At 41.0% G+C, this 25,691-nt stretch overlaps 1 protein-coding gene across 10 annotated transcripts; it reads right to left on the bottom strand.

Moving 5' to 3' along the window:
• Positions 1 to 715: 715 nt before the first annotated feature.
• LOC147871105 (transcription-associated protein 1-like) lies at positions 716 to 20,737 on the bottom strand. Of its 10 annotated transcripts, XM_087341192.1 has the most exons (11): positions 19,724 to 20,299; positions 19,154 to 19,251; positions 18,569 to 18,654; positions 18,077 to 18,298; positions 17,531 to 17,730; positions 14,570 to 14,659; positions 10,288 to 10,420; positions 6,886 to 7,047; positions 6,519 to 6,657; positions 6,238 to 6,413; positions 716 to 1,840 (listed from the first exon to the last, which is right to left on the bottom strand). In XM_087341192.1, the coding sequence occupies exons 2-5, from the start codon at positions 19,164 to 19,166 to the stop codon at positions 17,680 to 17,682; spliced, it is 372 nt and encodes a 123-aa protein (XP_087197318.1). In that variant the 5' UTR covers positions 19,167 to 19,251; positions 19,724 to 20,299; the 3' UTR covers positions 716 to 1,840; positions 6,238 to 6,413; positions 6,519 to 6,657; positions 6,886 to 7,047; positions 10,288 to 10,420; positions 14,570 to 14,659; positions 17,531 to 17,679. The 10 variants fall into 10 exon arrangements, with proteins under 10 accessions (XP_087197318.1, XP_087197320.1, XP_087197317.1 ...); XM_087341194.1 differs by lacking the exon at positions 18,569 to 18,654 and having other exon boundaries at positions 17,531 to 17,727; positions 18,149 to 18,298; positions 19,724 to 20,302; XM_087341191.1 differs by lacking the exon at positions 18,569 to 18,654 and having other exon boundaries at positions 17,531 to 17,727; positions 19,724 to 20,298.
• Positions 20,738 to 25,691: the final 4,954 nt, after the last annotated feature.

The raw sequence follows: 25,691 nt of genomic DNA, 5'->3' as shown, positions 1-25,691 counted from the left end.
CCTTCAAGGATGGAAACAAGGACTTCATTAGATAAAACCTCTCAACTACGGGATACTGGCAAAAACTAAGCTACAAACTACTTCTACTACAACATTGAAGAGATAAATTTCACCCACCAGCGATGAACTGGAGGTTTCTTAGATGACGTCGTCGCTGGACATGGCAATCGTCCGTTGTTTCTCGTGTCGTCTGCTACAAGTTCACTCACGTTTCAGAGCTACGCGCTGCCTCCATTCACAAAGCAATGAGCAATTTTAGTTGACTTCTTTTTTTGGGGGGGGGAGGCTCTCTATGATTTCTGTATTATTTGATTTATATATAATATGAGCGACGTTCTTTGCAAATGACTTGACAATGCAAGCTTTCATAACTCTGAAAGAACAAGGGAATTAATAGAAAGTGTCGGATGCAAAGTTGAATTTTTGCCACCAAACTCGCTAGATTTAAATCCAATTGAGAACTTTTGGTTTGCCATCAATGCACACTTTAATTTGCTAGTACGCTACTATATAATTAATAATTATAATGTAACAAGTCATGGAAATTTTAGCTGCTGTTAAAATCTGATCTCATTGAAAGTCAACTCATATGCGAAAATTTAAAGACGAAATAGTGACATGTCGTTCTTCTACCTGTTATAAAGGGAGATGAAAACAGAGGTATACAAGCAAGTGTTACAGTTTTCGATGTTTCTACAATCGGAAAAAATAAAAGTACAAGTTATTTATTTATTTATTTATTAAATAACATCTTGAACATATAACAATCTGAAAACTTCATTTAAAATCTCAGTGGCGGCGTTTCAATTATTTCGGCTTCAAAAAGCCTGTATTATTTTATTCACATGTTATTTGTATGTGATTTCGTTGTCCACTACGTCTCGTCCCTAATTTCAGTGTGGATCTCCCATCAATCCACACTTTAATGTCATAGTACTGATGCCTACGATACCATAAATCTCAATCACTTTCACTGAATGAACTTTGTCTGCGTCAGAGGTGGTTAAATTTGAACTGTACGTCTGTCCTGCAATATGATTGTAATCTAAGGGCAAAGCTATGTAAATAAAGAACGATAATGTAGTTTTCAGCCCCATGAAATTTTCCAAATTTAAAATCTTCCCCGCTTTATAGTTTGTGTTAGCAGACGCTTAAGTCACCTCAAAATTACTTAACTTGAAAAGCTAGCCGTTACTCAGATCATCAAAACAGAAAATCCCCACTTTTTAAAATCCTCAATATCTTCTATATATGCTTTAGCAAATCCCACCACTGCAACTTAACGCATGGTCTGTGACCTCACACCCTCAACATTTCTAATATTGTGGGCAAACTAACTGCGTCTTTGCTGGATTCCGCTGATATTCCGTTGCAGCGCAGCGGCTGGACTGCAGGGTCGATGATGTTGTTAGTGGTTAAGAATGCATGCAGCTACAACTCTACACTAACCCGTCTATCCTCTGAGGGTAGGAAGAAGGCGAAAAAGAAGAAAAGAAAGAAGAAGACGAGTAAATAGAAAGAATCTGAATTCATTTTGCTCAAGGGATGGAACAAGCAAAACATTAATTGGAGACTCAAAATTAAGGAACATTGGAAGGAGTTTAACCCCTGCACCCCAGGCGTTAGTCGTGTGTTAATTTAAAATTAAAGTAATTCGTTTCACTCGCCAGCAAAGATGGTAGAAACGAAATATGCCGGAGAGATGACCGCCGACACTGGAAACACGACAAGAGTGCAGCGTCCGGGTTCCCCGGAGCGTGTAGACGCAACCGCACGGGTGAAAATGCCATGAAGATCCTCCTCTGAGTTTCGGAACCACGAAGATTCACTTGCCGTTCCCCTGAAACCAGACAGAATGTCCCATATAATGACAAGAATTTATATGTAGGGTCTGAAGCTCCATATTATTCATATTAACATTAATTACGATGATAGCAAACCAAATTTAAACATAACCGTGTGTTGTTCATTAATATTTACAACTTTTATTTATCAGACTAGAAGACAAAAGATTCTAAATTCATGGTCAACGTTATTTTGATTAGAACATACAAACAGCTTGGTTGAAAGTTATCTCCTAAACACAACACACTCTTTTCTGAAATGCTAGACTAATTATAGAAAAAGCACTCATTAAAAGCAGCTTCGGGGGGGGGGGGATGCGGGTATTATCTGTCCCGACACTACGCCTCGGCCTCGCAAGATAGAAATTTGTGCCTTACATCTTCAATCTGCGCGTAAATTGTTATCTCCTGTTCTCACTGTGGTGATTGTGATGATTAATTTTACCGACGTTTAGGAAATGATATTGCTACCTCCATCATAACAGCGATGATGGTGGGCCCTTATGATGACGCAACATCACAAAAGACATTCATAAAACATTTTTCGGTTATGATTATTTGCTCCCAAGCGATTTTGGACCTTACGGGATAACATTTATAAATAACCGTTGCCATGGTAACGCTGCTAAGAGATGTTGGGTCTAATCGGATAATTCTTATGATTATTATTGTTTACTACTTACATTTTTGCCGTCATTCTTAGCGGGCAATTTATTAGTCTTAAAATTTTGTCCGTTATACCCCATAAAATGGCATGATTCTTCTAAAATATGAACTTGAAATTACATTGAATAAAGCGATAGCTGTCTACATTTAATGTGTCTTAAAATATGCTTCAGAATACTAAAAAGGACGAGAAAGATCTCTAACGATTGTCTGTCGACGGGGAGAGATTCGAACCCGAAACCTATCGAGTAGGACAACTCAATATTTATTTCTTGTATGTTTACTTACCCACCTCTCCTGATCTGTGGAACTAACCCTGACCGATCATTAAACAGACTACGTGCATGATGAGGGACCATACATCAAAGGAAGACAGTGATTTCTATCTACACCAAGACATTCCAACAGCACCAGGTTCTAGCCAGTGTGCTCAACGGTTAAACGGGTACGGGGTTACTGCGACCTGCTGTAAACATCTGACCAGTTAACGACGTATTACGGAACAGAGAATGACGTCCACATGTTCATAATCCCATGCTCTGGCAAAACAGATACGGGTGTAATTTGTCAATATTCGATTTAAAAGAAATTGGATAATAATCATTTTATGCGGAAAAGTTTACAAAGATATGAGAGACTCAAACAAGGAACAGAAATGTGATTAGTCCGTGAAACATTAAACAAGAATAATCTCTTTTAAAATTGACATATTGCAGAGGATATAGAGTCTGGATGTAATGACTCATACGACCCGGATTTAAAGAAATCAGATATTATTCGTTCAAGTATCATGTGGAGTAACAAATATTTCCGAGGAATATATTTCTTCCATCCTCAGGGCTAAAGATTGGTGAGCATTAATGTTACATTCTATAACATTAGGTGTAACTGGGAGGATAATATTAAAATTGTTCTTACGGAAGTACTTTTCAAGGTTGCGAAATGGATTAATATAGCTCAGGAAAGACACCAGTGACGGGATTTTGTGAACACTAAGCTGAACTTTCCATTCAAGGCGGATAATTTTACTGGCTGAGCCTATTGTTAGCTTCTAACTCCCACCTCAGAAATTCGCAAGACTACCTTTGATGGTCATATCGATGGCAAAGCATGTAAAATTTAAAAAAGAAAGTTGTATGGCATCTGGTGTCATTTCAATAAAATAAATTCTTTCTAAAATAATTAATAATGCCATACACGCATACGATAAAAATAGAAATTAAAGTCTCACTGATTATTACAGAAATTTGGACATATAATAATAATAATAATATTTGCATTAAAGGGTTATTTTGATCTGGGACCATGCACAGCTACTGTATAACTCACAGTCGAACGCACGTATATGTACGATGGTGTCCGACGCTACCAGAAGCTTGCTGGAATATCGGCTGGATACCGGCCCTGCGATACGACCTTAAGGTCAAAACGTGCCCCCCATTTCCAAACAACCATTCGCAGTCAATACTCTTCGTTTCTAACACGTACTACTAACATTACACAGGCCGATTTTCGTCAAATTCGATATTAACTGTATGTCACTATCTGTTACCTTCCATTGGTACTATCAGCCATGACCCTCGTTATTAATTTATGTATTAAAAGTACAAATCCACGATTAAGAATATCCATAAATTTAAACTTGCATGCATCTAGGACAAAAAATTCTGAATGGATTAGGCATTGGACAAGGCAGGTAGCTCCAAAATTGACTTTCGATATTACGCCCGTGCGCACAGACATGTTTAATTTGTTACCATGCACTTGGGCAAACATTACACGGATCCCTAGGGTCAAATCAACAGGTCACGCCGCCATTGTGCCAATTCTTTCAAGTACTGCATAATTTTTTGAAAGCGTCTCCACGAACAGCGGAGAATTTTATGGAAGTGCATTAAGACGCACTCTTTCAACCAAGGTCATCAGTTCATGACACGAAATAACAGAAAAAGATAATTATTTGTCTGAATTCGATTCCACAAGGAATTTAATCCATGGTTACACGTGATATGAGCAATGCGACAAAGTTGGAGAATGTGTAATATTCCTAAGAATTCCATTCACGCGGTGCATTTATTGAGACTATCTGCTGGTTTCTTCCAGCTTAAAACATGTTTTCAAACACGGCAGCAATTTCTTTCTCGTACTGAACACGTACACGTGTTCAACTTATTAAATGGGACACGAAGTGCTGGAAACAGCGACTTTTTCAAGTTTTGCTATTATTCTCGAGACAATGTTCAATGGCGCAACAAATATTCGAGCTGAGGAACGACTGGATTTTAGAGCAACACACACCTGAACGCGGTCCTAAATTCGTCAGAATCTGTCGAGAATCGATGAACCAATTTACTGTAACCTGAGTGTCAACCCATCCTAATCTTCGGAACTTATTAAAAACACAGACAGACAGACAGAGAGAGAGAGAGATGCTTCAACTAAGTTAACAGTCCTATAATATTTCTTGATGATTTAGACAGGCGTAATACTTCGTTTCTCACTCTGTAAGACAATCCGAACTTGAAAACACTTAGGGAAAGAGATTCAAGAAGATTATTTACAAGCGAGTGGGGCGAAGTAATACTGATAAAGAAAAAGGTATGTAAACGGTACATTAAGCCTTCAACAGAGAATGCTAAATACCAATTAGTTCAATTCTGAAAGTTTACTTCAACGTATGTACCAAGTGTTTTAATTATGATGCCTTTTATATTTATGGATTTTCTATGATTCTCACTATAAACAACGATCATTTCCTTAAACAGCGTTAACCAGTTGATCTTCGTAATGGTGAAGTGTTGTGTTTTCTTCGCGGTACGGACTGAATTCTTTAATATTAATCAGACGAACTATGATTCGCGGAATAAACAGCGATCATTTCCTTAAACAGCGTTAACCAGTTGATCTTCGTAATGCTGAAGAGTTGTGTTTTCTTCGCGGTACGAACTGGATTCTTAAATATTATTCAGACGAACTATGATTCTCGGAATAAACAGCGATCATTTCCTTAAACAGCGTTAACCAGTTGATCTTCGTAATGGTGAAGTGTTGTGTTTTCTTCGCGGTACGGACTGAATTCTTTAATATTAATCAGACGAACTATGATTCTCGGAATAAACAGCTCACAAAACTAGTCGCGTCCCTGGCAGACGGCAAATCCAAGCAATACAGACTCCGTACGCAATACTCGGTCCACCTAACACCAACAGCATTTCCTTACGAAATTTATCCAACAGAAATGAAGTAAGGACGACCAGTCAGTTTTTAAAATTTCTGTGTTTATACACGAAGAGAACGGCCTTGACCAGTTAAACGACTGTCAGCTACACGATGACTGCCGTACATGTTTACAAGACAGACGCAAGAAACTGGTCTCATACCGCAAGTGTGCGTGTCCATCACCGGACACGCAACGTCTCTGCGATTGTCTGCATTTTCTCCTTTTCCAATCTTTCCTATCAACAATTCTCAAATGATCTGTAACTTTTCCTTTCTGTTTCCAACTCATAAAAGAACTCGATTCCTTACCGTACGTAGGGGGTTTCAAACATTCTTTAATTTTTGACGATATCGGTACCTTCGCGAAATCCCATCCACGTAGACCAGGTTTTACTCAGACACTACATTACCGTCGAGACATACTAATTTCTAATTTCCCACAGAACACTATCTACGAAAGTCATTATAATTTTGAATCAACCTCGAAATAATACATCACCGTACTCACCCGAGTCCATCGCTCACAGGTGCCTCATCGTTTCAGACGTCTCGAGCCAGACGACGTCACAGAGCAGCGTCCAGGAGCGAGACGTGGAAAAATCTTCTGGTTCAGAGGTTCACGACGGCGATGAAGAATGATGATATCATAATCACCGTGAATGTGAAGAGGGCTCCGCCAATCACCTCAAAGCAGACATAATGACAAGAATTTATAATTACGTCGCTTCTGTACGTACGCTCTGAAACTCGATCAGTGGGCATTATCTGACAATTTCTCATTGTACTCACGGGAGTCCTTAGTTCGCTGCTGCTGTAATATAATTTTCGGGTTGTCGTGTTAGCGACCTCACGATGTAAACGGCCGTCATCCTCACCGCTCCGTAAACCTCAAGTCTTGAACGAGTGTCACGTGGTTGTTACCACTGACCTAGAAGGAGACGGAATGCGTGGGCAGAATCACAGAACAATCAAAACGTAAAATAAAATAATATCTCAGAATACTTAGTTCAGTATTGCAACGTCATTTCAGCCATCTTGTCTTGTGTGACGTAGGCCAAGTCACGTTGTATCGGTAACAGCACGCAATATAAGTTTTTCTCTCAACGTACTTTCAGAACTCTCTTCTTCAGAGGACGGAATATTTCATGCAACTCACCTTGAATGACTTAAGTAGGCTCGCGTTGTACAGGACGTAGCACCCGAGGACCCACAACAGGACACATGTACTCTCGCATGTGCGTTGTCACAGTCCTAGAGAAAAATATATAGACGATCTTATATCACTCCACTTTCTCCATGGAAAAGCGACGTAATTCACCTGTAAAGCCGCCAGACAGAAATGCCGATAAGTCAGGGTCGTTATCTATCCGACCAGGTTAAATCTGTATTCATTATGATAAGGTCAAATCCAGGAGTCAATTATAATCAATATTACAATTTTCATCGATTTGTGCTTACATTACACGTACAGTGAATGGCAAAAGAGGTGGAAATCCACACAATAAGAATTTATTATTATTATTTTCGCTTCAGATTTCAGGATTACATTTTCAATGGTGCAAGGGTTAATCAAATCTAACTCAAAGACGTTTGTAATTTCTAGAGAAAATCGGTTAGTATTTTCAATATCACGAAATCGCCTGCATTCTTTAGAGCCTCGTACTACCACCACGAAACCTTCAACAACTCTTTGGCTGTCGAATAAATCGAGAATTAAACCAAATACAAGCTGAGACGTAATATCAAAATGGCCGACTGAAGCCCCAACTTACGTAAAGACTGCGTACATACGCGCTGTACCGAAGCAGGAGACAGACAACCGGAAAAAACTCAACTTGTCCGTAGGAAACAAGTTTCGCGGAGCATGCTGGGAAAGGCAAAGATGAAAAACTCATCCAACGCGCGTCGGCAGAGATGACTAAGGGGCAGATAAAATTATACGTCCAGTAATAAAACACTAGAAGCGAAAATACTACGAGCAGCGAAAACTCAATGATTTAATCGAATGAAACTAAATCGCGGGACGGAGGGTCAGCCTCAGACTGTAAATGGTCGTAGAGAATAAAACAAAGCTTAAAAACATAAAATAAACGGCAGCGTCCTCTGTGCGGGAACATCGGGACCCACCACAAGCGCCGTCCCGCACAGAGGGCGCAAGTTATTATTTTGCTTTAAGAGGTTTGTTTTAAGTTCCTATGACCACTTAGCGGCTGCGGTTGAGCCCCCCTGTCGGTATTATTCCATATCAATTACTGCGCTTTCGCTGATGGTACAATTTTCGAATTTTGAGTGGTCCTTTCATTATACCTAATCTTACTATGCTCTTGCTATATCCCCTAGACAAGATCTGTTGCCAGGTCGGTTAGTCGAAAGACTTGGACGACTCGCCTCGCCCACAAGGTTCTGTTTTCCGTAGCGTGCGAGCGCAAAGCCAACGAGTTGGACTCGTCCGACTCGGGCGGTTCGTTGGAACCCGCCACCAGGCGCCCGGCGCCCAGGCCATTGTCCGGATCCGGGTCCGCGCCTCTGCTCGCTCAAGAAACAGCCTGGGCCTCCACCTCCCTTCGTGGGTCGCGGGGGTTAGGGCGCGGGGGTTAGGGCGCGGGGGTTAGGGCGCGGGGGTTAGGGCGCGGGGGTTAGGGCGCGGGGGTTATGGCGCGGGGGTTATGGCGCGGGGGTTATGGCGCGGGGGTTAGGGCGCGGGGGTTAGGGCGCGGGGGTTAGGGCGCGGGGGTTAGGGCGCGGGGGTTAGGGCGCGGGGGTTAGGGCGCGGGGGTTAGGGCGCGGGGGTTAGGGCGCGGGGGTTAGGGCGCGGGGGTTAGGGCGCGGGGGTTAGGGCGCGGGGGTTAGGGCGCGGGGGTTAGGGCGCGGGGGTTAGGGCGCGGGGGTTAGGGCGCGGGGGTTAGGGCGCGGGGGTTAGGGCGCGGGGATTAGGGCGCGGGGGTTAGGGCGCGGGGGTTAGGGCGCGGGGGTGAAATTTTTTTGGGGTGGCGGCCCCTCGTTTTGAATTCTGGTTGGGGATCCTATGTGGGATAATATGGGAATTTTTGGTGGGGAATCCTGCGGGATCGTGGGTTGCGACCGTGGGAAATTCTGTTGGAAATGTTTGGTGGCAGATTCTGCTAGATCTGGGTAGGGAATCCTTGGTGGGGATCCTAGGAAATCTGTGGGGAATACTAGGATGGTCATGGGGAGTCCTGGTAAATCCGAGGAATCCTGGAGGGGGTTATAGGGGATTCTAGAGGTGATTGTCTTCGGGGATCCTGCCGTGGTCCTAGAGGGCAGTGTCCCTGGAGTTCATCAGGGAATCCTTGGGTCCTAGGGGATGCTGTGGTTCCTGGGATATGGTGATGCTGAAAGGATCCTAAGGGGATGGTCCCGGGGGGGGGGCGATCTTGGGTAGGGGTGATCATGAGGGTTGGCCCAAAGAAGGGGATAGCCCTGGGAAGGGGTGCGACTGGGGTAGTGGCCCTGGGGTAAAGGGTGTGGCCCTAGGGTGGCTGGCTAGCAGAAATATTGGTGAGAAGATATAACCTTGAGATTTTTTAAGACCAGTATCTACGAAACTATTGGGCCGAATTTGTCGTGGCTTCCTTGACCTATACGTGACCTCATTTTGACATGAGTATGGTCAATCAGGTATTCACCGTTTGGCATAAATACGTATGACCTTGAGAATTTTAAAGACCTCTATCTGGCAAACTATTGGGGCGATCTTGTCTTGACTTTGTCATGACCTTGACCTAACAGTGACATCAATGTTACAAGAGAATAATCACTCTGATAACTGATGAAGATGTGAGGGCGAAATAATGTACAACAGTGGTCCCCAACGCGGTGCCCGCGTTGATACGGAAAGAGGTTATACTGAATAATAAAGGCCGTTCAACCATGAACATTATAAAATCAAAGCACAGTTCTCCACGTACTAATGCCCATCTTGACGATTGCGAGCAGCAACATCATCCTACTCTCCCAAATTTGTAAAACTGGCCGCTGAAATGCAGTGCCAAACATCACACTGACTTCCCACTTGGGTAATAATAATTGTACTTATAAAAGTACGTATTTTTGATTGCGTGGTTTCTTGTATCAATAAACGTCGTGTTCTTTTGTGTATTATTTGGTGTCCGTATCTTATTTGTCCAGAGAAAACAAAATTTGGCTTTGTTAATTGGTTGGTGCCCGCCACAATCTCATAAACTCTCAAATGTGCCCTTGGGCAAAAAAAAGGTTGGGGACCACTGACATGCCAAACATTATCATCAGTGCGTTTGGTGTAATCACGCACGTCTGCTGATATCGAAGTTTCAACGTTCCTACGTGCGGATATCCGTATATCCCATGTACACATAAGATCGAGATTAGATACATTTCTTTTGTACATTCATATTTATTTATGACGGACTTTGCTCGACTGTCTTAACTACCACGCACCGTGGGACATAGCCGCAGAGCTCGACCGTCCATGTACGACGCAGTGCGAAGAATGAAACAATAAGAGAAGGGGGGAACTCCAAATTAAAATATAAATAAACATCACGTACAAGCAGCTTACCGTGTCTCGTTTGTGTGCGGTAGTTGGCTGCCTGAGTCAAAGTCACACGGTGCGTAATATCTGACTGGCTAACTTCTTCGGTGCGTGCTACTTTCCGCGTTGCCTGACAGCACAAGTCCCTCGGCGATACCGACTACATAAGAATAAAATTAAGAATATATAAATACGCATGTGTATATAAATATGCATATATATTTTTGAGAGAATAAGAAATTTTGGTAGAATCAAAAAAGAGTAAAAACATAATATAATAAGAAATCACATAAAGTACGTTGCCGTGGCTTCTGTGTGCGCGCGCGAGTGCGGTGCATGCTACTTGGTCGGTCGAGTTCCGAGTCAATGTCCGGCGGTGCGTCGTAGTTTTCTGTAATGCTTGGCACCACAAACCCCTCGGCGATACCGACTTGATAAGAATAAAAAATAATATATATATGCATACATACGTTTTTATGTACGTATTTATATATATTTTTGCAAATAAGTGTTAGTGAGCTGTCAAGGGGAGGCTGCCCGTGCCTCTGGCGGCAGCCGAGGAGCCGACTGCCGGCCTGCGGACCCCGACGACCGGCGATTGCTGATTTACGGGTGGCTCAGAACGCAGTGCCGCGAGCGAGGCAGGCCTCGAAGAGGGGACAGATACAATGGTCGGCCGGTCGCCGGGAACTCTTTCGCGGGAAAGGCCCCATGGCCAGCCGGGCCGAGACCGTGAGAAGCAGAGATTGGGTGCTGCACAGACGGAGTCTCGCATGGACTGGGTGTCATTCAACGTTTCTGGTAGGTATAGAATGGGAAAAATTTCGACATTTTCATAATTTTTTTAATTTTTTTGAAAAAACTAAAATTGCTGGAAATTGTCAAAAAAAACAACACAAAACCCAAAAATTTTGAAATTTTTCAAAATTTTTTGAAGTTTACATTTTTCAAATTCTTTAAGCTTTCTGCGTCCTTTCGAAGTAAAGAACTATATTGAGGAGACTTTATGGCCTTACAATTTAATGACATTGCACATTAAACAACAAAGGTCCTAATACAGATCCTTGAAAGTTACCAGACAATAAACCAAAAGGAAATGACAAAACTTCAGAATAACGTACTTGCGAATGTCTGCTGGTTAGGTAACTAAGAAATCAATCATATATCCAGCAGACAGTTCATAGTCACCAAGTTTGTGCAAACGTAAGACATGCAAAACAACACTGATAAATGTTTTAATATTTGCCGTCAAATCACAATTTTTAATAAGATGATAAAATATAAAATATTTAAAATATCATTTCACGTTCCGCATCGAATGATCGATTTACAAATTGGAACGTCTCTTACGACATGTTTCGGTTATATTTAACCGTCTTCAGGTATAAATTAGATTGGTAAATTTAAAACTCGAATTACAATCCTTTACAATGTTATGCAGTTTATGAAAGATGTTCTTATCAGATTACTCTTATATATTAGAACGAAGGTATTGTTTTTTATATGGCGTGGTTCATCTGATGTTCAATATTAGTCTGTAAAGCAATGATTTAAAGAAAACATTAATAAATATGGAGTAATATAGAAAACAAAATGATAAAATCAACATAAAAGGCATCATGTACACATAAGATCGAGATTAGATACATTTCTTTTGTACATTCATGTATGTCTGAAGGTTGATATGGGTTGCCATTATCCACACATTGAAGGCAGATTCATATTTATTTATGACGGACTTTGCCACAGTACGTACGTGTTTGCCGTGTGGTATTCTACGTCCATACAGCATCCAGTTGATGTGATGTGTCCAGATGGGGGGGGGAGGGAGGAGATCATAAATGCAGAGGGAGTTAAAGAGAGAAAAGTAATGCCGCACCAGCTTGGCCCAAAAGTTATATTCTGAGCAAAAAATTTCGAAAAGGAATTCCCACAGTGGCAAAGCGTGACTTTTTCAAAAGTGTTGGCCAAATCCCACTCCGGGATGGGGGTCAGGGGAGTTAAAACTTTGGTAGTTGAGTTTTTGGATCGTAATTTATCTTCCATGATGAACAATTAAGTGTTAGCAGTCGAGGTTTGGCTAGCATCTTAGCTTCGTAGGTCATGTAATCCTCTACTTACCCCCTCAAACCAGAACTATATTGTAAGATTTGAGGTTTCCACAGCAGATATTGTTTCTGTCATAATTGCGTTTGCGCAAATAGACTGGGAGCTTACGCCTGAATGAGGTACCCATCAACGCTTGTAGGGGAAGGTATTCCCATATGTCATTTCAGATAAATCCATTAAAACAGAACACCCAAGTTACTGCTATTCTTATGGGCACACACTCCAGAAGCATCTATACGTTAATGTGATTAAGTCAAGGTTCTTTACAATGTCTTCCGTGGTTTAATGCGTCACTGGGACATACGATTGTGTGGGTCGTATTAACCCGGCCAGTATCGCACTCCATTGCAGCACGCTGCCACTACAAACAGTCCTACATATCGGGTGGGATATCTAGTTGCTACAGGTTGCAGCGTGAACTTGTAACTTAATCAGTACACGAACTGTAAAGAAGTTCTTGACATAATCTCGCACAGTGCTAGGACAATGGATGTAAAATAAAATGTCGTACCTTTAGTTGTAACGAAGGTAACTGTTGCGAGCAGCGACAACTGGGACAATCATAATTAATAAGGAAGCTGGCCATGTCGTTGACCGATTGACTAACTAACTAGATGGCTTACCGAACCCGAAGGTTCATCACCGAACTAACCAAAGCTCTGTCCTGGGCCAACAAAATCCAGTCTCCTTCAAATCCTATCTCCCATAGATCCCGCCTGACATTATCCTCCCATCTACGTCTAGGTCTCCCCAGCGGTCTCTTCCCTTTAGGCTTCCAAACCAGTACCCGGTGCACACCTCTTGTCCCATCCATGCGCGCTACATGCCCAGCCCATCTCATTCTTCTCGACTTAATCAGCCTGACAATATTGGGGGAGGAGTACAGATTTTTAAGCTCGTCATTGTGCAGTTTTCTCCACGCCCCATCGTCTTCCCTCCTAGGCCCAAATATCCTCCTCAACACCCGATTCTCAAACACCTGCAATCTGTGTTCCTCCCTCTGAGTGAGAGACCATGTTTCGCACCCATACAAAACAACAGGCAGGATTATTGTTTTGTATACTTTAATTTTCAGGTTCTTAGAAATCAGACGGGAAGACAAAATATTTTGGACTGAGAAGTTGCAAGCATTTCCGGAATTTAGTCTCCTCCTAACTTCGTCGTGAGCATCATTTTGAATCGTTTTTGTTGTTCCCAGATATTTGAACTTTGTAACCCTTTCAAAGGATTTATGAGCCACCTTAATGTCTGTCGGGTACATCATCGTGTTCACAAAAGTCCGCCACCGGGGTCTATCCTGAGTCAGTTGCATCCAGTTCACTCCATTGAGACCCCATCTCCGTAAGATTCGTGTTAATGTTATCTTCCCACCTACGCCGAGGTGTTCCCTTCAGGCCTTGTAAACTTTCAACTCGCCCTAAAAACATCGGCTGAGGAGCTCGTCATGCATTTTTCTCTATTATCCGTCCCACCTTCATTTTGGGTCCAGACATCTTCCTCGACACTCTGTTCTCAGAGCTCCTCAGTCTATGTTCCTCCCTCAATGTGAAAGACCACGTTTTGCACCCATAAATACTTTGCACTCAATAATAGCAAGCATTCCCCGGATTTAATCTGCTGATGTAGGAGATAATGAGAGGGAGATTCTTCGATATTTATTCCTCTAAATCCGGAATAAAAATTTCTTTCAGCTCCCTAAAACGCTTTAATAATGTCCATGTATCAAGAGATGTAAAGTGTTAGAATTATTGTTCAGAATATAAACCCCACTTCTTAAGATCCATTAATTTTTATTAAGATTCTGGGATACGAAACACCTTTCATTCCTTTAAAATATTAATTGCCTACTGGAATATTCTTTTATTATCAATGTTGCCGTGAACAAACAGAAGTCAATCTAATGTTACTTGAAATTTTGTTAAAAAAGTTTAATTCTCTTACAAGAGTTCACAAATTCAGACGAAAACATTAAATGTGATGAACATTAATAATAAATAGGAATCCCTTATCTCAAACTTTGTTCAATTGTAAGAGACCATGACGTCCACCGTCAATGATCGATCTAATCAAAACTAAAACGGAGAGAGTGGAGGGCAGGAGCACAGATTTCTTAATAATTCTTTTATTAGATAAGAACTTGTGATATTCTATATTAGTAAGAATTGCCACAAACAACATATTCCCTCCACCTAACATTTACCTGGGCAATACTCGTTACAGCTGAATCTAAATGGTGACAAGCCGCTGCATCCAGTCTGTACAAAAAGTCATTATTTCAAGGTCACCAACTCTGAAATGACAAATGTTCGTGTAAAAGACAGATCAATGAAAATGTCACCTTATATTTTAAACTGCGACAGTAGCTCAGTCTCTTGTGTGGAAGGAAACAATCTTGGATGAAGATAAGTGCAAAATTCCTCTGACAGCATAGCCGAGTTTCCAGGAAATTCCAAAGTGCAATGTCTGTGACATTCCGCATGAAACCAGGTTCATTCAGAATGGAGTTGCCTCTTTCCACATCCTACGTCATTAGGAACCCTGCATATTCCAAACTGCATTACAACACTGATATTTAAACACCGCAACCTATCTGCTGTCACACCACAGCGACCAGAATGGCATATCCAGATCACATCAGGTGTTCCGAGTAAAGGTGACGATTCTGAAGAAAAAGTAACACACACATCGCGAAGACAAGTTTACTGCAATTACTGTCATCATCATTATTGCCATCTTCTTCCAAACATCTAATCTGCCATATGCAACTTCCGTGCTCATTCTTTCCCTTTCTGACTGCCTCACTAGAATCGTAACAAACTGGTAATATTACCAACTACAAAACATCAGTGCCTTCCTGGACAAACACGTAGTAACTAGTTTTAACACTTTTCTTAGTATTCAAATTGAGCTGAGTTGTTTTTTAAAGATTACGAGGACGAACAAGACCTCAAAACAATGTAGAAATACACGAATTCTGTCGGCCAATGTACAAACGTTCTAGGCTACGCTTCAGGAAGTTGTCAAATGTCACTTTCATAAATTACAAAGGGACCCTTCCCCCCCCCCCCAGTAACGTATCCAACGCAACGAATTATGGTCGTATTACGTAGGAAAATGGTGGGGACAAACGAAGTCAAATCAGACTACAAAACGATGAAGTAAAGCAAACGCGAAAAGCCGTTCAATATGACCTTCGTGACTGTGTGTTCGTAAATAATTTGTTTCGGCTACGGTAAAAAAAATGATCATTTCCTTGTTAACCAAAGCAACGCGCCATTCATTATGCTAAACTACGTTCAATTTTTCTGCTACCCTTTTTAAAACAATCCGCACACCTACGCCCACATCTTGGGGAAGATTTTTATTCGAAGTCTTGGTTACTCGTATGGTCACATTTCCAGCAATTACAGAACCAGCAGACAACTGCCTGCCTTCTCTCTGTCGCTCCACACCCAATTCACATAACATGATGGAAGGATGACTGTAAGTGCTAAAGAAACTGGCAGGGTGCTGGGGCCACCAACCCGGTCGCAAATACTTAGACACTCTGTACTGTGGACATGGGGATTCCCCACTAAGTAAAGGAGAGCCACCAAAAATTTCTTACTTTGAGGAAACATCTCTCCATGACACCAGCAGCAGCACTCTCAATGTAACAACTTTAACAAGTAGAAACACAACAAAATAAAGAAAGCAATTCTACAAAACAATATTTTGCATCTGACATTACGTCAATAAACAGTTTTACGAGATGAGTTTTAGTGCACGCTGATTACTGAATTGCCAGCATGTCTGCATGAGAATTTCTGATTGTGGTCACAATGTTTATTAAGATCCCGGGACCCCTTCAACATCGTCATCGTATGTTGACTGACTACCCAATAACAAGATCAATAAAACGTGCAACAAACAAAGCTACGTTCTGCCTCCAAGAATCATACGCAAAGGAATCTTCACTCACAGACGGCTCGAACATCTAATATTTTAACAAACATCCTGCAAAAGAGCTGTACCACTTAAAGTCCTCTCCCTTCCATTTCAGCACAGATTCTTACAGTAGTAATACGTTTTAGAAATGAAAGGAGGGGAGACACGGGTTTCGTATTGTATGCATTTCCTTCCTGATTTCTGCCCTCTAAAAAAAATAACTGAGGGTTTCGTGGGTGCGATATGGGAGCCCAAGATGAGAGGAAGGAGGGGTTATGTAAAAATATATTTATGAGGGAGCAGCCAAGGTGGTCAACGAACACCAAACAGACATCATATATCATTTCATTTCCAGGTCAACAATCTTTAACCAAACTAAATGGTCAATAACTCTACATTCTTCCTATAAACAATCTGACTGACAAGACTAACAAATTAGTCTTTCCTAAGCCAAGAACTCTTCACAACCATTTTACACACATAATATAACAATCCTGACAACACCAGCACTGGTACATTGTGACCCACATAAGTGGCACTGCCTTTCTATACTTGGTTCCAACCAACCACACCACTCCTCGATCCTAATGCAAATCCCATCCCCACCCCCAACCATGAAATATACCAGAAGTAATACTGAGCCTCATCACATGTCCATGAGACTGACACCTGACAACTCTCAACTTATGGTTAAGTCTCAAATAAATGGAACCTCTGACAGTCATCTCCATTTTTGCAAGCAAATCCAAATTCATAACGAATACCACACCACAAACTTACAAGTTTTGTAACCGATCCCCTTGCTCAACACAGCAAACTCTCAAAATTAACCAAAAGCACAGAAAATATCCCGGCAGCTCCGCTCACTGTGCACAAAACTAAATTACTTACACTGGCAAATGCTCACTTATTAATTAGTAAACAGACCACATTAAAGGCTCCTCAGCACTGCACACATCTCACATGTAACAAAACCTTATCACAAATAGTCACCACCCTCGTCTAAAAAGGATAAATAAACCTCACATTCTGATATCCTATGAACAATATCATGAATGCCTCTAGCGTACCACAGATACTGCAATAATGCCAATCCCTCACCACATTTACGTCTTTCAACATATCAACTCTCACACTTACAGTCACAACATCTAAAGTACCTAATAAAATTGGACAGACTCATCTCTCTCACACAACAACCACATCAAATACATTCTAATGCTCATGTACTCACACAACGAATGCCTGGTTCAGACCGATATCAGTCTCTTGCGGATACGAGGTTCCTTCTTTGTCCCAGCAGGTTTAATCTTCTGACATCAAGTCGGTCTGCCAACTGTTGCCGCACGTACTTCAACGCTTCTCTGGCTGGCAGTACGCGGATCACGTGGTGCTCAGTAGAATCTGAAGGATCATTCTGTTTCTCGTAATCTGCTACTCCCAGAAAGAGAAAATACATTCACATTCAAGAAATCAAGACATCACACTCTTCTAAGAACACACAGTTTTACTTCACCAAGCAGTTAACACTCCCACCTTAGCCAATGAACAAGGACCTTCCATTTTCAGAAGACAAATTCTGTCAAGTTCATTACAAACCCATTCACAAGTTAACTTTAAATACGGGTCACAACCAGCGACCTGACAAATTCTTAACTCCCTCGCTCACAGATTCATACTGGAGCCTTTCTTTCCTCCTCCCCAGCAAATTTAAAACATTCGCCAAGTGGGCCATTATTCCACACGTCATAATACTGCAACTACAAACTCTACAACTCACACACGTCACGTCAGTCCCACGCAACTTCCCTTGCCACTGATTCAGTGGATATTTAACGAACAGTTCGCTTGCCGTCTGTCTGGAGCCGAGGATGTTGATCGCTGTCTCCAAGATAGGAACAAGTGCCAGGTGTCCCGGCTTACACGGCTCCCTCTCCTCGTGCCCCATTATGACAGCAAGGGAGTCTATAAACACCAGTCGGTCCATGCCCTTCAGGTTCGCCTGTTTTGATGTCATAAAGAAAGGACGTAAATGAAAGATTAAGAAATGGCAAGCCACTACAACACAGCCAACATCTGTAGCACTTCTACTACTAAGGTGAATTCAACCGACAAGGGGCAAGAGGTAGCCGTATCAATTAGATTTATTTTCCATATCACCATCAGTAATGCCACTTTATAATGCCTTCTGGAAGCAAAGGTGGAAACTTCACCAACAGTAATATAAATTGTTTCAATGTTGAACAATCTAAATTTATAAAACTGAACTCACCAGCTGCCTGTGATATCGCCACCATTGTGCAGTGACACACAAGGAACACCGTCGTAACTCTTTCATGGCTGCAGCAACAAACACACCTACCAACATACACAACAGGCCTTACTGGCTGTTCCAGATATGAAGCAGACGCTTTCAACAAGTTCACGTACTAAATGTGGTTTTAAGAGAGATTTCAGGTTCTCACAGTGGTCTTTGGGTTCTAACACCACTTGGACTTACAGAAAACCAACACCGATTATGGTTTTTAAACATTTAATGGTTCGCTATATCAGCTGAAGTTATCCTTGTGACTAAGCGCAATGCCATGAGGCAGTGGGAGCATGGAGGTAAACTCCATGCATTCTCAATTATAGAACTATGTGGAGGTCAGCCTCAAAATGTGGTTCCTTAAACTGGCAAAGAAAAATCACGTTCTTCATTGTTTCTTTGTAGTCTCAATAGAAGAAATAGACAAGTTCTTTATTTCATTAAAACCATTTACTACTTTTCAGGACAAAAGGTCTTCTTCCTTCAATAATGGCATTGTAATTCAGAAAAGAAGTTTATTAAACAATTTACTCAAATGGATGAACTTACCTGTGACTGCCATCTGGTGAGTGGCTCTGTCTTGCTTGTCCTGCAATCTGAACGGAATCCCATGGACTGCGGAGATCTCCACATGTGGATCATCAAAACTGCAACAGCGAATCACAATGAGTACAGATAATTACACTCACATCCTAATGTTCAATGGTCACAACAGTGGCCAATGCAGTAGCTGCTTCCTAAATCAGCAACTGATGTAAGAGGCACAGAGCAAATGGGAAAACTGGGTTTATGATATGACAAAGAAATACATTACTTGTAGAAGCCTCCTGGTACTGGCAGGATACTAAACACAAACTAATTGTGATACAGCCTCTAACGGGCTCACTGTACCAGTAAATAATGAGTTCTGGGTGCTCAGAGAAAAATCTATATCAGTGCCTCATAGACTGCCTTGGGACTCGCTTACAATTCTGCGAAGAAAAGCCAGTGATTAACAATCTGTTATGTCATGTTAGTACCATCAGGCTGGAAAAACATCTTTTATTTTGTACACTATTTTAATATCAAGAATGAGGTTAGTTTGACAATATTCTTCTGCCTCCAACTGCTCTTATATACCTTGGACAGGAGAAAAGCTGCTGCACTCTATTCTCATCATCATTAAAATTCAGGGATGCCACCAAGAAACAGCAAATTATTTCCCAGCACTGACGACGGTAGAACGGATCCGTCGTGCTTGACTTCTGAGCACTAGATGCTGTCTCCACGACCTGGAAAACACAAGCGACAGTTTCAAGTTATAACGACTAAGGAAAGTGAAATGTTTTAGTTACAGTAACTTCCATGCGGCATTGTTATAATACTTTCACGTACTGCACTTACTGTAATACTCTAAACACCTTTTCTCCACATCAGGGCGCATGTCATATTTATTTCCAGAAACTTTGGGTTTCATGGACACCTAGACTTTTATTTTGCAAGTGGAAACAAGTTTGACAAATCTCAACAACACTGAAATAAAAATTAACTACAAGCATATAATTTTTGTATAGTCTATGCTAACCCTAATAAACGTCAAAAAGGAACGTACTATACGCGTACCAAGTTATTTAATAATCTTCCACCAACAATTTAAACTCTAAATGATTTAAAGGTGTTCAAGCGTGCATTGAGAGGTCACCTCATCACTCACACTTTCCATTCTGCAGTTTATTTCACCTCTGCTGAAATTTCCTCAGTTTTATGTATATCTATAATCTATATTTAAAGTGGTTTTGCATTTCTATTTAAAATTCTGAGGTTTATGTATATTAATTTGTAATTTTTTTTAATACCTGTATTGCAGAATCTGAAGGTTATGTACATTCACATATGAAACACGTCCTTGCATTGTGTCAAAAGTACTGAGGTTTACATATATTGAATGAAGTCCTGAAGTTTATGTTTATTGTATGAAATGACTTGTACTGCATCCTTTGGATTACTCCTAAGAAGGATCTATGGAATGCAAAGAAACTCTACTCTCTAACATACCTGAATAATGCAATTCCTTATCACACACACTAATAAGGCTTTTTACATGCAAAAGAAAATAATCACAACAATGGCAGGTGTCAAAAGCTGCTTACCTTATAGAGAATAATTTCGTAAATTTAATATACTTCCACTTGCAAGTGAATTTATATTCTGCTTGCTATCATTTGTGGTGGAAAAGTTGGATAATTTTAAAAGAAATACAGATGTACATAATTGAATTACAAGATGTAAACCTTGCTAAATGTCAAAGAGGAGTGTACTTTACACGTGTCAAGTTATTTAATAATCACCAACCAACAATTAAAACTCTAAATTGTGATATAAATGTATTCAAGCCTGCACTGAAATTAGCTTTCATACTTGAATTGCAAAATCTGAAGGTTATGTACATTCATATGTGAAACACGTTCTTGTAATTGTGTCAAAAGTATATTGAATGAAGTCCTGAAGTTTATGTTTACTGTATGAAATGACTTGCTCTGCATCCCATGGTTTAGTCCTAAGAAAGATCTATGGAATGCAAAGAAACTCTACTCTCTAACATACCTGAATAATGCAATTCCTTATCCAAGTCACAAACACTCCAGGTGCTTCGTTCTGTCTGGTTCTTCACAACTCCAACTCCAAATAAGCTGCTTCCCCATCACGCACACAACTGATCTTCTGAAACACTGATATTCAGACAAATTGGTCCTCCATGTCTTCGTTGATGCCAGTAAACACACACTACAGCTACAGTTCACATGAAAGTTGCTACTCAGCACATCCCCTGATCTCAAACTCCTCTTTGAGACAGACTAGGCACTCCCACTAAATCTATAACAGTACACCTCCTCGGAAAGCAAGGTATATAATCGCACGAGGGCCTGAGGTCTTCCTTGTGGCATTGTGAGGCATGCTACGAACACCCCATACTTGGTCACTAGGAATCAAAAGTGGGCAACTGTGGTGTGGTGTGGTGTGGTGGCCACATAACCAACATTACAACCTGTAACCCTAGCTGCTTACTTCTACCTTCTTCACTGCGATAAGCTCTTGCACAAAGTTAAATCAACAGCTACTGAATTTCCACATGCAAGTCACAAAAACAGAGGCTGCCACCACGAGTCTGTGGGTCATCCCAACCGCATCGACTGATGAATTGTGTCCATCATGCACAGTGGTCATGTCAGCTACCGGAGCAAAGTCTTGCTACCTCCGTAGTAATGATGGACTCGAAACTGCATAACGGCTGAAGTATCCCATATGCTTGCATTCACGCCTACCTGAAACAAAACCATGTACAGAAATAAACATCCGCATTGAGAGACCAGTATTAATTCTTACTACGAAGGCACTCTACACCACATTAATAACCTACTGGCAACTAATCCGGCCTTTCGTGCAACCAAAATATTTCCCACTTTACGTACTTCACACAGGAGAAAGATGACAAACATCAGTTCAAATAAACTTGCAAGCATTGGAAATATAAGAGAGTAAAGCTGCACTCGACTGGCCATGCATCCTACCATCACGCCGTCCGAAGTAAACAATAACAGCAGAAGAGCTGCGCCATTTTCTCGCACGCAGGGACGGCAACGTCTGAAAAACAGCGAACACATCCCGCCACCGGCGGAGCATGAGGGATATTCAATGATCAATATGTGCGCACCCTGACGAACTGTCCTGTCATCTACCGACAATACACCTGAGGTACATGCCCGTCCGCGAACACTACACGGCACTGACGAACCAAATGCTGACTGAAATACCACTCCAAAGACTGTAAAATTATGAAGACCTCAAACTTTATTCCGTGAATACCATTAGTGACACATCTTCTCCTTTAAAAACGACAGGAAGTAAAGAAAAAAATTAAGGCGAAACGAGCTACCAACTTCGCCTATAAGAAACCAACTACCAATCACTTCCATCACCTCAAAAATCATAAAATAATTTATGGATCCAACCACACCCAATAAACTACAGCTCAATCAACTTAGCACGAAGCACTATGAAACAAGTAGCCCACAATTTGCATCTACATCGCCTACATCCTAGGGCACATTTGTCACATAACCTGTCGGTCGCCGTTATGTTACTGCTCAGATTGATACCAGACACAACTCTTGAATACCTGCACGTCTACCTATAAATCACCCAGTGAAATCGTCCACGTCCTTTCCAACACGAACTTATCCTCGTCACATTTCATGTTGGCACTCAAGACATCACGCAAATTCAGCACAGACATTCTCCCTGCGCGATAATTTCTCACAAGTAATTTTGCAGAAGGGCGAAAATGTCTCGCGAGCTGAGTCATTTGAAAAATACGACCAACATCACCTATAAGACACCAACTAATAAACATTTCCATAACCTAAATATCTTCCATCATTTATGAAAACAGGTGGGATTTCGTAAACTACAGCTCAATGAACGAAGCACTATTAACGATTATTGCATATGTCGCCACTACACAGCCCCTCTGCCACCAGGTTGTACTTCACGAGCATCTATAACACACCCAACGACCCAGCCCACTGGTGACCGTACTTCAACAACACCAACTTCACTTCGTCAGACTTCATTTTGGCACATGCAGCAATCAACACTTAATACACTACCAACAAAATTAATGCCGGCAATATTCGCTGAAAACCACTTGCAGAAAAACACACACAATCCATAAAACTCATTGCACTTACCTGACTTACAAAAAGCAATCTCATCACTGGCAAGTCAAACTTTTCGATCATAGGACAACTGCTATTGCGCATCTCCCGTTAAAGACTGTTTGGAAACTCCCTCTCGGTGATGATCACCAAGTATTCCCGTTACCTCCCGCTTTGACATCACTTTACAGATTTACATGAAGAAAATACAAACTAAGTAATGCGTGGTCAGCACACTTTTAAAGCCCTCCTGGGTCAGAGAACGGACACCCACTATTATCAAGACTGTCCGGTATAGCTATGCCAGAGATCTTCATCACCGCACTTCCTAAACGAGTGAAACTGCAGAGCCCCCCCCCCCCCCATCTGCTTCCGAACATATTCACAATGACTGACGTTTTGAAGATCTTTCTGTGGTATTAGCTTGAACTGAGAATGTGAAATGGGATGAAGCAGATAAAAGGAAATAACATATTCTTTCCAGGAAGCAGACTCTTATCAACGCAATGTGATTGCGGCCGACATTTCTACTATTTTACTACACTCCGTAGAACACCCCACACACATAACTAGACATCCACACCTTACACGTTCACATAATTCATATCTAAGTTGCTATCACACTTGCAACACAATTACCACAACAGAGCAAGCCCCTGTCAATGGGTTAAATTTTTAGAAATTATTCGAAAGTCAATTTTCAAAAGGCAAATATCTCCCGATCTGTAGGAATCTGAGAGACAAACCTTATGTCACTTTGAGGGAAACTATATGTCAACTTCCTGTCAGAGTCACGTCAATGTATGTTCAAGGGTTTGGAGGATAGAGACATTTTAATTTTTCGAGATAATTCGAAAGTCAATTTGTGAAAGTCAAATATCTCCCGATCTGTAGGAATCTGAGAGACAAACCTTATGTCACTTTGAGGAAACGCATATGTCAACTACATGTCAGAGTCACGATAATGTATGTCCAAGGGTTTGGAGGATAGAGACATTTAAATTTTTCGAGATTATTCGAAAGTCAAATTTTAAAAGGCAAATATCTCCCGATCTGTAGGAATCTGATACACAAAACTTATGTCACTTTGAGGGAACGTATATGTCAACTTCATGTCATAGTCACGTCAATGTATGTACAAGGGTTTGGAGGATAGAGACATTTAAATTTTTAGAGATTATTCGAAAGTCAATTTTTAAAAGGCAAATATCTCCCGATCTGTAGGAATCTGAGAGACAAAACTTATGCCACTTTGAGGGAACGTATATGTCAACTTCATGTCATAGACACGTCAATGTATATCCCAAGGGTTTGGAGGATAGAGACATTTAAATTTTTCGAGATTATTCGAAAGTCAATTTTTAAAAAACAAATATCTAACGATCTGTAATCATCTGAGAGACAAACCTTATGTCACTTTGAGGGAACGCATATGTCAACTTTTTGTCAATGTCACGTAAAAGTATGTCCAAGGGTTTGGAGGATAGAGACATTTTAATTTTTCGAGATTATTCGAAAGTCAATTTTTAAAAGGCAAATATCTCCCGATCTGTAGGAATCTGAGAGACAAAACTTATGTTTTTTGAGGAAACGTATATGTCAACTTCCTGTCATAGTCACGTCAATGTATGTCCAAGGGTTTGGAGGATAGAGACATTTAAATTTTTAGAGATTATTCGAAAGTCAATATTTAAAAGGCAAATATCTCCCGATCTGTAGGCATCTGAGAGACAAACCTGATATCACTTTGAGGGAACGCAAATGTCAACTTCATGTCAGAGTCTCGTCAATGTATGTCCAAGGTTTTGGACGATAGAGACATTTAAATTTTTCGAGATTATTCGAAAGTCAATTTTTAAAAGGCAAATATCTCCCGATCTGTAGGCATCTGAGAGACAAAAATTATGTCACTTTGAGGGAACGCATATGTCAACTTCATGTCAGAGTCTCGTCAATGTATGTCCAAGCGTTTGCAGGATAGAGACATTTAAATTTCTCGAGATTATTCGAAAGTCAATTATTGAATAGGCAAATATATCCCGATCTGTATTAATCTGAGAGACAAAACTTATGTCACTTTGAGGGAACGTATATGTGAACTTCATGTCATAGTCACGTCAATGTATGTCGAAGGGTTTGGAGGATGGAGACATTTAAATTTTTAGAGATTATTCGAAAGTCAATTATTAAAAGGCAAATATCTCCCGATCTGTAGGCATCTGAGAGACAAAACTTATGTCACTTTGAGGGAACGGATTTGTCAACTTCATGACAGAGTCTCGTCAATGTATGTCCAAGGGTTTGGAGGATAGAGACATTTTAATTTTACGAGATTATTCGAAAGTAAATTTTTAAAAGGCAAATATCTCCCGATCTGTAGGAATCTGAGAGAC

The sequence above is a fragment of the Zootermopsis nevadensis genome, unplaced genomic scaffold (genome assembly GCF_977971745.1).
Source record: "Zootermopsis nevadensis isolate Lab colony 2312 unplaced genomic scaffold, Znev_1.0 Znev_ptg000065l, whole genome shotgun sequence".
Taxonomy (NCBI): Eukaryota; Metazoa; Arthropoda; class Insecta; order Blattodea; family Termopsidae; genus Zootermopsis; species Zootermopsis nevadensis.
This window is presented reverse-complemented; position numbering and strand designations above follow the sequence as displayed.

Excerpts from the sequence above, each read along its gene's own strand:
- LOC147871105 (XM_087341187.1), bottom strand. The coding sequence starts at position 19,766 with ATGATGATGAGAATAGAGTGCAGCAGCTTTTCTCCTGTCCAAG. Across the intron at positions 18,299-19,153 it reads TCACCAGATGGCAGTCACAG|GCGAACCTGAAGGGCATGGA; the intron begins GTAAGTTCATCC and ends ACATCAAAACAG. Across the intron at positions 17,731-18,076 it reads GTGGGACTGACGTGACGTGT|CAGATTACGAGAAACAGAAT; the intron begins GTGAGTTGTAGA and ends TTCTGGGAGTAG.